The 13932-nt window shown below is 50.1% G+C and overlaps 3 protein-coding genes across 3 annotated transcripts; all 3 read left to right on the forward strand.

Annotated features, from left to right (window-relative positions):
* Positions 1-510: 510 nt before the first annotated feature.
* On the forward strand, positions 511-1554 carry AAFC00_000642 (uncharacterized protein; the record flags this gene model as incomplete). The annotated part of the gene is made up of 1 exon (XM_069346433.1): positions 511-1554. One exon carries the CDS (start codon positions 511-513, stop codon positions 1552-1554), a length of 1044 nt encoding a protein of 347 aa, XP_069200497.1.
* A 1365-nt stretch (positions 1555-2919) lies between these two features.
* On the forward strand, positions 2920-7136 carry AAFC00_000643 (uncharacterized protein; the record flags this gene model as incomplete). The annotated part of the gene is made up of 3 exons (XM_069346442.1): positions 2920-3879; positions 3929-4038; positions 4082-7136. The coding sequence occupies 3 exons, from the start codon at positions 2920-2922 to the stop codon at positions 7134-7136; spliced, it is 4125 nt and encodes a 1374-aa protein (XP_069200498.1).
* Positions 7137-10420: 3284 nt separating this feature from the next.
* Positions 10421-12391, forward strand: AAFC00_000644 (uncharacterized protein; the record flags this gene model as incomplete). The annotated part of the gene is made up of 1 exon (XM_069346451.1): positions 10421-12391. One exon carries the CDS (start codon positions 10421-10423, stop codon positions 12389-12391), a length of 1971 nt encoding a protein of 656 aa, XP_069200499.1.
* Between the last annotated feature and the right edge of the window lie 1541 nt (positions 12392-13932).

The raw sequence follows: 13932 nt of genomic DNA on the forward strand, positions 1-13932 counted from the left end.
TTGAGCTGATTGTATACAAGGGGTGTATTTAGAGAGGTTGGTCCGCCGAACCACTCAGCTTACACTTTCTTGGCACTTTATACTCTACGTCACCTACGGTAGTACAGAACATAGGTACCTATCTTAAGGTACCTTACCTTACCTTGAGATACCTTACCTTACTCACCTTGCTATACCTTGTCTGCTTCATACATACCTTACCTTATCGTAAAATTGAGGCAAAATCGTGAACCAAGTATATTCAGTTATCTTGGACTTCTCATCTTCGAAGCTACGACAGAGACGACAGAGTACATTCCAGTGATCTCTTACCTTCCACAAGAGCAGTTTACAAATCTCTATTGTTGCTTGGGCTTTGCTCTACGCCAGAGACTCTAAAATAGCATCATTGTTGATATCTCATCGTAATCACCGTGTAGCTCGGACAACACCTTCCTCGATCTGAAGGAAATCAATTGGCTCTCTCGCAACTCAATTTCCAGTCATCCTTGTCAGATCTGTATCGACATCATGGCTGTCGGGATCCCAGAGTCAATGCGGGCTTGCCAGTGGACCAGTGCAGCTGGTGGGCTGGAGCATAACCTCACGATCAACAATGATGCAGCATTGCCGACAGGTGCCAGATATCTTGGAAAAGACCAAACGCTTGTGAAGGTGGCATGGTCTGCTCTGAACCCAGTAGACTACAAGCTGCCAGAACTTCCTCTTGTTGGGCGCTTCGCCATCAAGAAACCTGCAAGCCCAAGTATGGACTTCTCCGGTATTGTTGTTGACACAAGGCGTAACGATCTCAAGCCCGGGCAACGCGTATTTGGCAAATTGGAACCGCCTCAGTTCGGAGCACTTGCGGAGTATGCCGTGGTCGGTTCTCAGGGTGTCGTTCCCGTCCCGGAAAATGTTCATCTCAAGGAAGCTGGCTGCGTCGGTGTAGCAGGACTCACTGCCTATCAATGTATCGTTCCAAATCTGACAAAAATGGACAGTGAACAACCAAAGATTTTCATCAATGGAGGCAGCGGTGGCACTGGGTCCTTTGGGATCCAGATTGCGAAAGCCCTTGGCTGCTATGTTGTCACGTCCTGTTCTGGCGCTAATGCCGATCTTTGTAAAAGTATTGGGGCCGACGAGGTCATTGACTATAAGACTCAGGACATCGTACAAATGCTCAAGCGCAAGGGCACGCAATTCGATCTCATCGTTGACAACGTCGGTTCCTCTGCTCTTTATTGGCAAGCGCACCACTACCTCAAGCCTACTGGAAAGGTCGTCGCTGTTGGTGCCACACCCGGTTTGGGCGTTGTCTTCGACATGATGAAGATCTTCCTATGGCCTGCCAGCTTTGGTGGTGGCCAAAGAAAATACCAATTCTTGATGTGCGCTGCAGATGCAGCTCATTACACTCATATCGGACAGATGATGCGTAATGGGCAAATTAAACCTGTGATAGGTGGGGTATATCAGCTTGGGGAGGTGCCTCAGGCCTTCCAGAAACTAAAAGCGGGCGGATTCCAGGGGAAACTGGTAGTGCAGGTATCGACTGAGACCACAGAGTGAAGCGTGCAGATTCACAGATTTACATGTTATTCGTAGGATATAGTCAATCTGTGGTTATTATGATGAAAGTCGCCAACCGTTAGTACATGGCCAACTACAGGGCGTACCTTAGTCATAGTTGCAATCGCCATTTTCGATACAACAATACGGTAGGCTGCTTTCAGTACAACGAGACTTACCTGTGTGCTGCAGAGCACAGCTAGACAAGCTGCACCGTGCGTCCACTCAAGAAACTCATCGTCACATACTTTAAGGTAAGGTAAGCTTGAACGCCGCGTTGTCGTCCCCACACATTCACGCGTGTTCAAAAACGACGTGTTCCCTTTGCTGTGTGAATCGGGCCAGGTTCTCGAATTTGAAAATGTGCCAATCAAAGATCCCGACATGGCGCAGTCTAATGTGCTGGCATGCACGACGTGCCGGTAGCATGGCCTTCCGGCTAGCTGTCTGCGAATGGACATGCATGTCAAAAGTGGCGCTAGCGGATTACTCGAGACAACCAAGCGATGCACCCAATTGATAGGCTTAGAGCTACATGCAGATTCGTGGCCGGATGGTCGTGATGGGCTCGTGATGCAGTGCATCACCATCCCTCTTACCTGCGACGAGATCAAAAAGCGCAGTTGCTCTCCGCGTCTTACCTCTTAGTGACTTCGACGGATCTACAGCACTCCGTCCAATCCTCGATGCCTTTCGCAAATTCCCCCAGCTCTTTCCTGATATTCAATCGTATCATGCGCCTCTCACTCCTTCCTTTCTAATGCTCGAAGTAGAAGATTGCAAGTGAATCTATGCTATCGCAACGTCGCTCATTTCAAGTAAGGCATTTGTTAAGCCCCTAAAATTTGCCTGAGTAATGGCATAAAACAGCTGTATGTTTATGGTCACTCTACGCCCCTGATGTCTTATGCGTGCGGGCGAGATGCTATGGGTTGGTGTCATTTTGCCTCGATCATAGCATGAAAGGACATGACAGAACTTGCAGCAAAGATGTGGTGTTTCGCTGATCCAAATTCAGGTAGCACGGTTTCTACCTCGAGGCGAAACGGGAAAATCTAGAACGTCTACATAAATGCATAAAGAACTGCTCAGAGCACTTGCGAGCAGACCAGCTTGAACAGCTTACTGATCACCATAGCTCGCGAGTAAGGCAGCTGGACTCACATACCCAGATCAACTGGAGCGGTAACAGCAAGCCGAATTCAAAGCCTCGGAATAACTGAATCCTCAGAGTCGGACATGCCTCTGGATATATTAGCAGAAGTGGCCCACTTGCGTCGAATTCAAAAGTACCACAAACGGAGACGACGTCAGTCTGAATGGCGTCTCCAAGTTACAAGGACCTCATGGACAGTACGCAGCCGGATGATCCAGACCAGAGGACGATTACTAGAAGCGTTATCGAAGGCTTTGCGCTCCGAGGATCAAAGAGCGTTTGCGTCTATTTTTCAGACCATACTTGACCTTGATTCTGCTTGTAACGAAAATGGTAGCCTGGACATCCCGTCGCGATTCGGGTACGATCGTGATATAGACAATGATGCCGGATTTTTCCACGGTCTATCCCGGGGCGCTCGTGATGCGTCGCTACATTTCCTTCGCAGAACCGCCTCGGATCCTCGATTCTTGTTCCATCTACTCTCGTGTCTGTCCACAAAAGGTTTCGATGCTTTTCTGGGTTGCCATATTCCGGGCGAGCCATCTCTGCTAGGAGGTCATGAGGATACCAAGTCTGGCCAATCTAGGCGGGCTTCGACGGCTGGACTCAAAGACCTCGTGCTGGATCTCGGGAGACATGATCCCCTGGCTCTACTTCTTCATATCGCTGGTCCAGAATCTGCGGACTCTATCTGCGCGGATTCTGCGGATTACTGGGCCATAGTATGTAGTGCTTTGCTCTCGGATCGCGTCCCTGGCGCCGAGAAATTTGTCGTCGCAGTCCTGAATGCATGGCCAACATCTCCAACGTTCCCCGGCATGCATCCGCTGGAAACCTGGCTCCTGGAAGTGCTCAAAGATGGCTCGTTCATCCTCAAACGGCCGGATAAGCGGTCGTTCGGGACGCGTTTTCAGACCAAACAGGGGCAAGATGTTGATGATGCGGAGTCTTGTGATGCCTTCTTTAATCAATGCATAATCAGCTTACTCGAACTGCTTAGGAACACTGCAGATACAGATCTCATACCTGGCACAACGTTGAAACTTGGACAAGCTATCGTCAGTCGACTTCGTGATTTTCCGGACCGTTGCCAGGCAGCACCAACTTTCCTCGCAACGCGCTGGCTCTTTTCCTCCTACTTGACCAACTTGATCAGAAACCCAGAGGTAAGGAGAGATTATATACTGTCTGTCATTGTATGCTAATGTTTCCTAGAGCTTCGGTTTGTTGCTTTCAAGTCATGTTTCCACTGCTGCCCGAAGGAGGATTCTAGACGAATTAGCGCTTCGTTTGCAAGGTCTTGCTTACGATGTGGCATATCCATGGTATGTCTACGTGTTCCATACCTGGAAGACACTAACGTTTAAGGCACAACCATACTTCGGTGGAAGACAGCATGGCTCGTCAAATGCAAGACATCATCTCTATGTTCCGACCACTGGACTCCGCCGATGCTGCATTCACTGATGAACTCTCGCTGCACACACCTACAAAGCTCGTGACACTATGTCCTTCGGACTTGTTGACCTTATCCAGCGCTCTTTTTCCTCTGGATGAGAGCAAGATACGTATGCCCATTACTATTGAACAACGCTCAACTTCTCTCTTTTCAGATTCGTCAATCTCTGGCTCCTCGCAATCCAACATTAGTGCTCTGAACTGCAAGGCGGATCCAAAAGCAGAATATATCAGAGCGCCAGGATCAATCTGCGATCCCCTTAGTCAATCTGTGGTAAACACTCAACAATTCGACAACCAGGAGGCTTCTGATCATTGTATGGGCGGGCCGTCAATCATCACTGACATGAGATATGTGTGCAGTGAGATAATTGAAGTGTACCACCCAGCAGCTACGATGGCCTATGAGGATCCCTTCTCGGAGATATGGTGTAGCATGCTCCTCAAAGTCAGGTCTTCCTCAAGCGACGAGGACACAATTTCACATCTCTCTAGGCAGGCCGCTACTATTAATCTATCTACTAATGATGCTATTCCGGACTACGTCAAGGATGCGGTAGAATCCATACTGGAAACTCACGTCCGCACGCCACAATCGGGATACGTTTCTGGGGATCTTCGGCGCTTCAATGACGAAAGCATCTACGACGACTATCAGAACGTTACCATAACGTTGTCAAACGCCATTGCTGCAAGTGCCTCAGGTCTGGAAAGGAAGTGTCTCTACAGTAAAGCTTACTTGTTCCGCCGAGCATATCGATGGATCCAAGCGGGTCTCGGCGCAAACACCCATGGAAAAGAATTGAGCTCGTACATGATTCGCCTAGCCCAGTCTGCACGACGATTCATCGACCTTGATTGTGCAAGGACAAAATCTTTAGATGAACAAGCTGACAACTTCAGAGTTGATGAAGACCAACAAGCATCTAATGTCAGCATATTACATGAGACTATGATGAGGCTCCGTGAGAAGATGTGGTACATAAGCAGTGTCCGTTTCGCCGGCCAATACGAGACTCTTCTAGGAGTGAGTTCCGCCCTTAGAACCATGGGACTTCCTGTCAAATCCGCAAATCCGAGCATGCAGCCGCATCTTCGCCATCGCGCCACTCGGCTGCAACCTGGAGCAGGTCTTGCTCCCAAATCAGAGTCTGCTATACTAGAACTCCTTGCCGCACCCCCGGCTCACGGCGGTCCCAACAAGCTCAGCGACAAGCAAGTGATCCTCACCTCGACTTGGTTGCAGGAGCATGGCATAGAGAACATATGCAAGGGCGAAGAAAGGCTGCACAGATTCTGTCGCGAGGTAAAAAAGTGCGTTAAGAGCATCATCGGTGACAGCGTCATGGAGCATCCTCTGCTATGGTCGAGCGATCTATTCATGGACTGTCAGCCTGCTGCTCGATCATCGCGAGATCTACCCAGACATCCTCTTTCTCCCAGTAGCGCACGCGAACGCCTACGAGGAGCCTATGGGTCTCTTGAACATCATTTACCATCACTACGAGTGCCGTCGAGTCACTCAGGCTCGGGTAATATTGCTTCCAGCAACTGTCCAGACTGGCTGGGAATAGAGACAGGCTTCTCGATGCTCTCACAGAAGAGATCGAACTGTTCAGGAAGCTGTAGTCCAACTTTCTCTAACAGCACGTCTGACACGATCTACTCATCATTTAGCTCCTTCGATCAGGCTTCGTCCAGCGTCACAAGCCTTCCATCACATATTGACACACGGACATTGAGTGATCGTTCCTCCACAACAAGTCTCAAGGGTCGTCAACATCAGCGAGATTTCCTGGACGAGCTACGGTGCAATATTTCAGGGCTTATTCTAAGCGAGATGGGTCACTTGTTCCACGCGGGCAGCGAGACAGACATTGCCATGTGGGAACTGTTTGATGGAAGGTTCGCGAAAACATTGTCCAGCTTACCCTTCGAGGACGAAACCCATATCGCCACGGAGCCTCCTGCGGAACCGAACACTGAAACGCCTTCAGTTGCCAATCAGACCAACGTGAATTGGAGCCCGCGAAAGACTTTTCAGCATCTTTTGAAAACCATGTCGGTTTCTCCTAACCCTCGTGATAAGTTGAGAGCGCTGTATCAAGTCCAGGAGGTGTCTCGAATTGTCGTCGAGAGCGACAATACCCAGGCTGGATGGTCACATAGCGAAGAGCACAAGCGAGATGGAACGAGCACCCGACGACGATCCAGCAGCGTTCTCAGTGATCAACATGATGCCTCAAGTACGCCGAGCAACAACGATGTCGTCAACTTTCGTCGAATCTTCCTCGACGGCTCTATCAGGCCAAAGACATTGTTTCGCGATCTGCAATACATCGCAGTCCTTGTATCGAGCACGGTGACCGATGAGACTGAGGAAGGCCAAGCTTTCTGGAATGCTACCATCGCAGCCATGAGCATCAAACAAGACATCCTCCGCTCAATGATCGAAACGGCGGACGCGGTAGTCGCCCATCATACCCTCACACGAGGACACTCTTCAGTAGCATCTGCGGCGCAAGCAGAGCGTGACTCTGCGACGTTCACAATGAGCCGACCGGGCTCTGCCGCAGCGGCCGAGGGCATCATCCAGTATGACATGAGTGACGCAGCTCAAATGTACATGATAGCCGCCAACGAAGGCGACCCGGTAGCTCAACGTGAGCTGGCCACTCTATATTTGACGCACCCCGAGACTACCAAACGAGCAGTGGCGCCGTTGACAAAGGCTGGCGATGTGTTTGAGAGCGCAGCGGCATCGTACTCAATCAAAGGAGGCAGAAGGGGAAGCGTATACGGCGGTGGCGGTGGGGATGGACAGCAGAGGCAGGATGATCACGACAAGTACGACCCGGTGGCCATGGCCATTGCGAGACATTGGATGGAGTTGGCAGCTGCGGGAGGGGACGATTTGGCCAGAAACACACTCAAGGCCACCGACGAGATCGAGAGAATACCCTGAGTCGTGTTGATCCTTTTCTGAGTGGGAAATTGGAAGTCTGGACGTGGTCAATTTTGATTATCCAGCGTGCACACACAGACACACACATTGTGTCAATTGCAGTAATTTGGGAAGAGGCTTGTATGCACGAATATTTGGCTCAACATCTCGCACGTGGCTTGCTCTCTCATATCCTAATTTGTTCTCGAGCATATTGCTGGAAGGGGTGGATATACCGTGTACGCACAAAATGATGGAACGCAGACACGCCACTGCACACACGGTGAGACTCGGTACTAATTGGATGGTAGTTTCATGCATCTCATAAAGCTGTGTATCTCGTATGTATCAAACTTGTAGGAGAAAAGGTAGCCCACAATGATCACAGTGCCAAATTTAGCCCTTCCCAGAAATCACCGTACAGACTAAGATTGTCAGGTATTTATTGGTCGCCTAACAGGGACCGCTCAAACTGCAGAGCGAGGTAAGGTCCAACTGTCCAGCCTTTTGTTCAAGAGCCTGCTCGTCTTCCTTGAGCAACTCTTCGATCTTGCTCACGCTCTTGATCCTCCAGAAAGCATTGATGCCATCGACATATCTCTCGCTGATGGGCTTGACCTGGTCGTCGTCGCAGGCGGCGAAACAGAGACGGAAGTACTTGTAGCCTTCCTTCTCCGCGATCTCCTCGTTAGGGGAGAAAATTGTGCCTGGCGAGACAAGGACCAGGTAAGGCTTGGTGGTGCAGAAGATCCAGAGTGCGCGACTGAGCTTGGCACCGGGTATCTTTGAGGCCAGAGGGTGAGTCTCGAAATGGAACTTGATCCAGATGAACATTCCGCCGATTGGCCAATCGAATGAGTACATGGCTGTCTTTTCCACAACAGCCCACTCGTCGTCATCAGTGTCGAGAGATGCGTTGGCTAGAGCGTCGGTCAAAGAGGACCTACGGCCGCTCTTGACGAGTTCCTTGCCATTGTTGAGGATGGTAGACATGATGTTCATGCGACGCTCGTAGTTTCCTCTCAGGCCTTCGAGCCAACGTACCCAGCCATTCATGCTCCAGCCTTGTCCGTTCTTCGACGGTCCTTTGCCAGGATCTTGATCAGCAGAAGCCGGACCCATGAGGAGCTCTGCTATCATGCTCTGTACAAAGCCAGACGGTTGTTGCGTACTTGTCTCAGTGATGCGGAGGATACGTTCAATCAGCGCAGGTTGAGCGGTGATCCAGCCAAGACGGCATCCAGGAGCCACCGTCTTGGAGAAAGTATCGAGACGAACAACACGGCCATCAGTGTCAATGTTGACGAAAGACGGTACAAGCGAGTCGAGGAAATCATATCCAGATGACTTCCAGGACGACGGCTTCAGACTGCGGGGCTCGGGCTTTCCAAGGCGAGAAGTGGAAGAAGGAAATTGGAGATACCAGTAGGGATCGTCTTCGCAGATGATCACGTCATACTTCGAGCACAAGGCGTAAATTTCTCGGCGACGCTGAAGAGACAAAACGCCGGAGGTGGGGTTTTGACCCATGCTGTATAGGGCAGAAAGTCAGCAACGCATAGGACGGTGAACATGAGGATTCTTGTTATAGACGTACGTTACAGTGTACATCAAATGTGGCCTGCGGCCCTTCTTGTAGTCCCAGTTCTCAAGTACATCCCTTAAGCCACCAGGGCCTTCGGCAAGCATGCCCTCGTCATCAATTTTCACAGGGTTGATGGTCAAGCCTCGAGGTACAGCGCCCTGAATTGCGTTGGTATAACAAAACTCCTCACAAAGAACTCCTTCACGATCGCGGATCCAGTCTTTCTCTTCGCTCCACTCATTGGTAAACGCCAGGAGGGTCTTGGCGAAGCCATCAGTGCTGCCGCATGTGAGTATTACTTCCGGGCCTCCATTGTATGGACAATTGGGATGGAGATTTTCCCGGGTGAATTGTCGGATGAAATAGTAGAGAGGGGGTAGCCCTGAGCCTGGCCGTATTGCAGAGCAGAAGCCAGGTCAATCTTCTTGAGTGGATTGGGGACCTGCGAAGTATGTGGCACCCGGAGGGACGATTGAGGCTGGTTCAAGGGACTACTGGTGGATTGAACATTCTTCTTTGCTAGTGGTGGGTCGATAGGATCGTTAGGAGTACCCTCCCAGCGGTCAGGCAAGGCAACCTTGGCCTCCAGGGTGTCGAATGGGAAATAGTACTGGTTGGGCAGACCACCAGCCAGCTGGCCAATCCCCGGGATCATAAAGTACTTGTAAAAGGCCTTCATTGAACTCGCACCTCTCTTCTTAGTGACCCGAGATAAATGATGCGAGAGGTCCATTGGCGGTGGCCGGGAGTCCACTTCTGGTGATTGAGACATGTTTGCCACCGTTGTTGCTTTGTTAGATGATATTCTATGACTCGAGGCAGGATCAAACATTCTGGGTCAGAATCAGAGCCTACAGAACAAGACGAGTAGTATAAAGGTATAAGAGCGGGATATAGCTAGTCGAAAGCTATAATGAATTAGGCACGCCTTTGAGGAGTTTAGTAATCGCAGATAGCGGTTCACACACGCTGTGGATGACCAGTCGACATGCAGTATTGGCGGTGATAACGGCGATTACCAATCAGGAAAGAGCTTAGACGCTCCTTCTGATAAGGCAAGGGTGCGACGATGAATCAGTGCTGCCTACCTTAGGTACTTGCACCTTGCAATAGGATAGGTAGATAATTACAAGTACCTTATGTTGCGATGATCCTTTGCTGTGTTGTGCAAGTACAGATAGACGGTGGGAGTACATACCTCGCATTCCCTATGGTGTCTATGACTTCACCCAATTATGCTCGAAGGCGTGTCCATGATTCGAACCAGTATCTATTACTGGAACGTCCTACTTTGCAAGTGCAGTTCTTCCGCGATGCCGGTACACCCGTCTAAACGCCGATTCAATGTATTTCCGCCTCATGCCGCCAAGCCGACACGCCATATCGTGTACCTGCGCATGTTATACTTGAAGACTATAACTTTGATCCATCACTCGTACGATCTTTGACAAGTCCTCATATCTTGCATGTTCTGTTAGGGACCACCGGAGTAGGTTGTGTGCTTTGCGCCAGACTCATCAGTGAGATTTGCCGTATACTTATAGTGTGTATTTCTTAACCATCACTCGGCTGCTCGGATACACCGCACCTTTTCTTGTCACTTTAATATCCTGAGGGTGAGATCATGATACTGTGCCCTTAAGAACCTCAAGAGCAAGGAAGTCTCCAATCACTCACCTAATACTTTCGGATACCCCCATCACCTACCGCATACTCAACCATGTCGCGAGGACATGACGGCTCTACGGATGAGCCTGAACGATACCACGACGACGAAGACGCCTCGGACCAGGATACTCTACTTCCACCAGACTCAATTGAACAGCTACCGCCACCCTCTGCTTCGTCCCAATCAATCCAGTTCAATGTCGAGCAGCCGAAGCAGCATACTATCTTGGCCAGCATGGCCCGCCTCCTTCCGGAACGGGTCAAGACGACCTCAAGCGCAATCGTCACTTGGGTTAAAGGTCCCCAACCTCCCAGGATATACAAGATCCGTCCAATATTTCCTGCCGTTCAACACACTCCAATTCGGCTATTAGATCGTTATGCGCCCAAACGCATGCAGCGCTTCTGGCTGCTCATATTCTGGTACTTCCTCTGGATCCTTAGCTTCTCCCTTATGCTGCACAGATCCTCCTTCGCTTCCGATGTCAAGGGCTATGGCTCTCCCGTACGACTTGGTTGCACTGCATCCTTTTGGGGTCGCGGTAATGACTGTGGCATTAACGGTGATCAGTGCCGCCCATTCGCCAACGCATCTTTCCCGTTCCGTTGCCCCGCTGGTTGCATCAAGGTTCAGGCTTTAAATCCTCACGCTGTTGGCGACCAAGAGGTCGTTTACAAGCCTCTCGTGGTTGGTGGTCCACCGAAGGAGAATGATGACAATGACGACAACACTCTTTCCAATCACTACCGTGGAGACTCTTTCATCTGCGCCGCTGCGATTCATTCCGGTTTCATCAAGAGCGAGCAAGGAGGTTGTGGTGTTGTGGAGCTGGTCGGGGATCAGCACTACTTTCCCAACTCGAAGCACAATGATATCGAAAGTGTCGAGTTCGACTCGTACTTTCCGCAATCCTTCTCCTTCAAGCCGGGCACTCAAGCGCAGTGTAAAGATCTTCGCTGGCCTTTGCTTGTTATCTCTGTCTTTTTCACCTCGATCCTTTCTCTCTTCACCACCTCCCCTGCTGTCTTTTTCTGGTCTGTCTTCGTGGGTCTTTTCTTCCAGACCGGCTTGGCTTCCGATCCGCCCAACATGACCAACTACTATTCCTTGATTTCCACCGCACTTGGCCGTTTCCTTCCTGCAGCGTTCGTGATGGCCATCATTTACCGCTATTGCGTCATCTATCAGTTGTCTGGGTTGACCGCACAGGTCGAGAAGACGGTACTTTGGCTCGGGGCGGCATGGGTCGGTGCCTTGAACAACTACACCTTTGACCGCATCCCCATACAGCGGCTGACGCCCCACGACATCAAGGCCCAGCCAGGTGCTATTCCTGCTTTGATCACGGTCGTACTGTCCATATTCTTCATTGCACTCGGTCAAGCGTACGCCTTCCGCGTCGAGGGGCGCATGCCACGCTACCTCGTCGTTTACGGCATCTTTGTTCTGGGCATTCTGGCTATGGTTGCCATACCAAGGATGAACGTGCGAATCCATCATTATATTCTTGCCATTTTACTCCTTCCTGGAACCGCTTTCCAGAATCGCCCTTCACTCCTTTACCAGGGTCTGCTCGTTGGTCTTTTCATCAACGGAATCGCGAGATGGGGTTTCGATAGTATCTTGCAGACCCCTGCTGAGCTTCTCGGTGATGCACAGCAGGGTACCCTCCTACCGCACGTACCAGCACCAATCATCGGCCAGCACAACATCACTTTCACGCTCGGCCCATTCCCGCCAGAAGACAAGCACGGCAATGTCTACGACGGCATCTCTATTCTGGTGAACGACGTCGAGCGCTTTCGCGGCTACCGCGACTGGGATGGCGACCTCTGGCATGATGGCCAGAGAGAATGGACGTGGAACAGGCACAGAGACCCCGGCGCCCCCAAGGATGCGGATCTGCCAGAGTACTTCAGGTTCGCCTACATGGACGGCAACCATGTGGCAGATTACACCAAAGCAGGTAAATGGGATGTCGACAACAGTTGGATACCAATGGCGAGCGGTCCTTCGAAATAGAGCTCGCATAGACACGACTCGACACCCGACCGCTAGAGACGTTCAAGGCTCTCCTCTGTCCTTTGAATCACTTAAGAGGACACCCTCGGCATACGTGTATACACAGTACACCACCCGCAAATCTGGTTGGTACAATAAGCTAGATGATCTCCCATATTCCTCATTATACCCTGAATATATAAACACATGCAAATATAAAAAAACAATATCGAATCTTACCTAGTAAAGCGTTGTCACTATTGCATGCGCACACATCAAGCTCCGTCCGTGAAATGAAGATGGATCCGGAATACGAAATGACACCCAGAAAGATATCCTGTTGTAGAATGGGCGCAACGAAGCCACTGTACCTTCCTGGTTAATGAGAAGGGCATGTAGTGCGCAACACACTCGTGCTTACAATTATCCCTACCTAAGGTACCTACCTCACAGTAAGGTACTGTATGGCCAGACCTCACCTCAAGCCCCTCAGGAAATGCATGTACATGGACTTGCAAGACGATCAGGGCACTTAGAAAGTTTTGTAGACCTGCGGTAGACAGGTACGTGCCCGCAATCGATTGTGGGGTCGATGAGTGTGGTGGGGATAAGGTCAGATGCAAAGATCAGGTACGAAGCAGTAGCGACCAAGGTACCGTGCCGAACGGGAAGTCTAGGTATGCCTTCGCCCACTCATTTATTCACTCGTTCTGTCATACACTCGGTCGACGACATACTGTCCTTTGACGCGCACACGTCGTTGTTCTCTACCATTCATTACCTCTCACCCCATCTGGATCTCTTGCGCTCGACGTCATTCATATTTAATGATGGTAGCGTAGCTTCTTCATTCGGTCGACAATACACACGCTGTATTACCTACTCTTCACATTACTTGATCGAAGTCTTAATCGTTGGGAGCAAAAGGTGAGTCATGATAGGTAACTTATGGTTTTCGAGTTCTGTATTTCGATCAGAGAAAAAAGCTAGAGTTAAAGAGAGAGCTAGAGCTACCTATGTACCATATCCGCTTCCCTTCTCCAGACACGTGCCCATTTCTTTCGTATCTGTATCTGTTTTCCTCCGTTTCCCTCTTTGCCCTTTTTGTTTCCTCAGTTATCTTAAAAACACCAAGAAGAAGAAATAAAAACTTGAAAAAATCGGATAAAATCCAAACAACATATACGCAAACAGACATAAAAGGTTTGGAAAAACGCACACGTCTACACGGGATTCCATCTTCGAAAGGATCTTGCAAACAAGCAGACAAAAAAATAATACACCAAAATGGGGGATTTTCCCTCTTTTCTCTTGAAATCTTTTTCTACAGAACTGCAGGTCCGGCCCGCGGTATCGTGTCGTCAACGCTAGCTCGACCGCAGCCTGTCGCATGATGGCTGCGAGGCCATTTGAAATGAAGATACACTGCGGGTTTGTGGAAAATGAAACGCAAAATAAAAAACAACAACTCAATAACTAATTTGTAATGGGGGGAATCTCAATGCAACGCCTCGTTAGATGCAACCGTCACTCAAAGTCCGCTGCATATCGCCCGCATGCTT

Source organism: Neodothiora populina (genome assembly GCF_041146345.1).
Source record: "Neodothiora populina strain CPC 39397 chromosome Unknown canker_contig_11, whole genome shotgun sequence".
Taxonomy (NCBI): domain Eukaryota; kingdom Fungi; phylum Ascomycota; class Dothideomycetes; order Dothideales; family Dothioraceae; genus Neodothiora; species Neodothiora populina.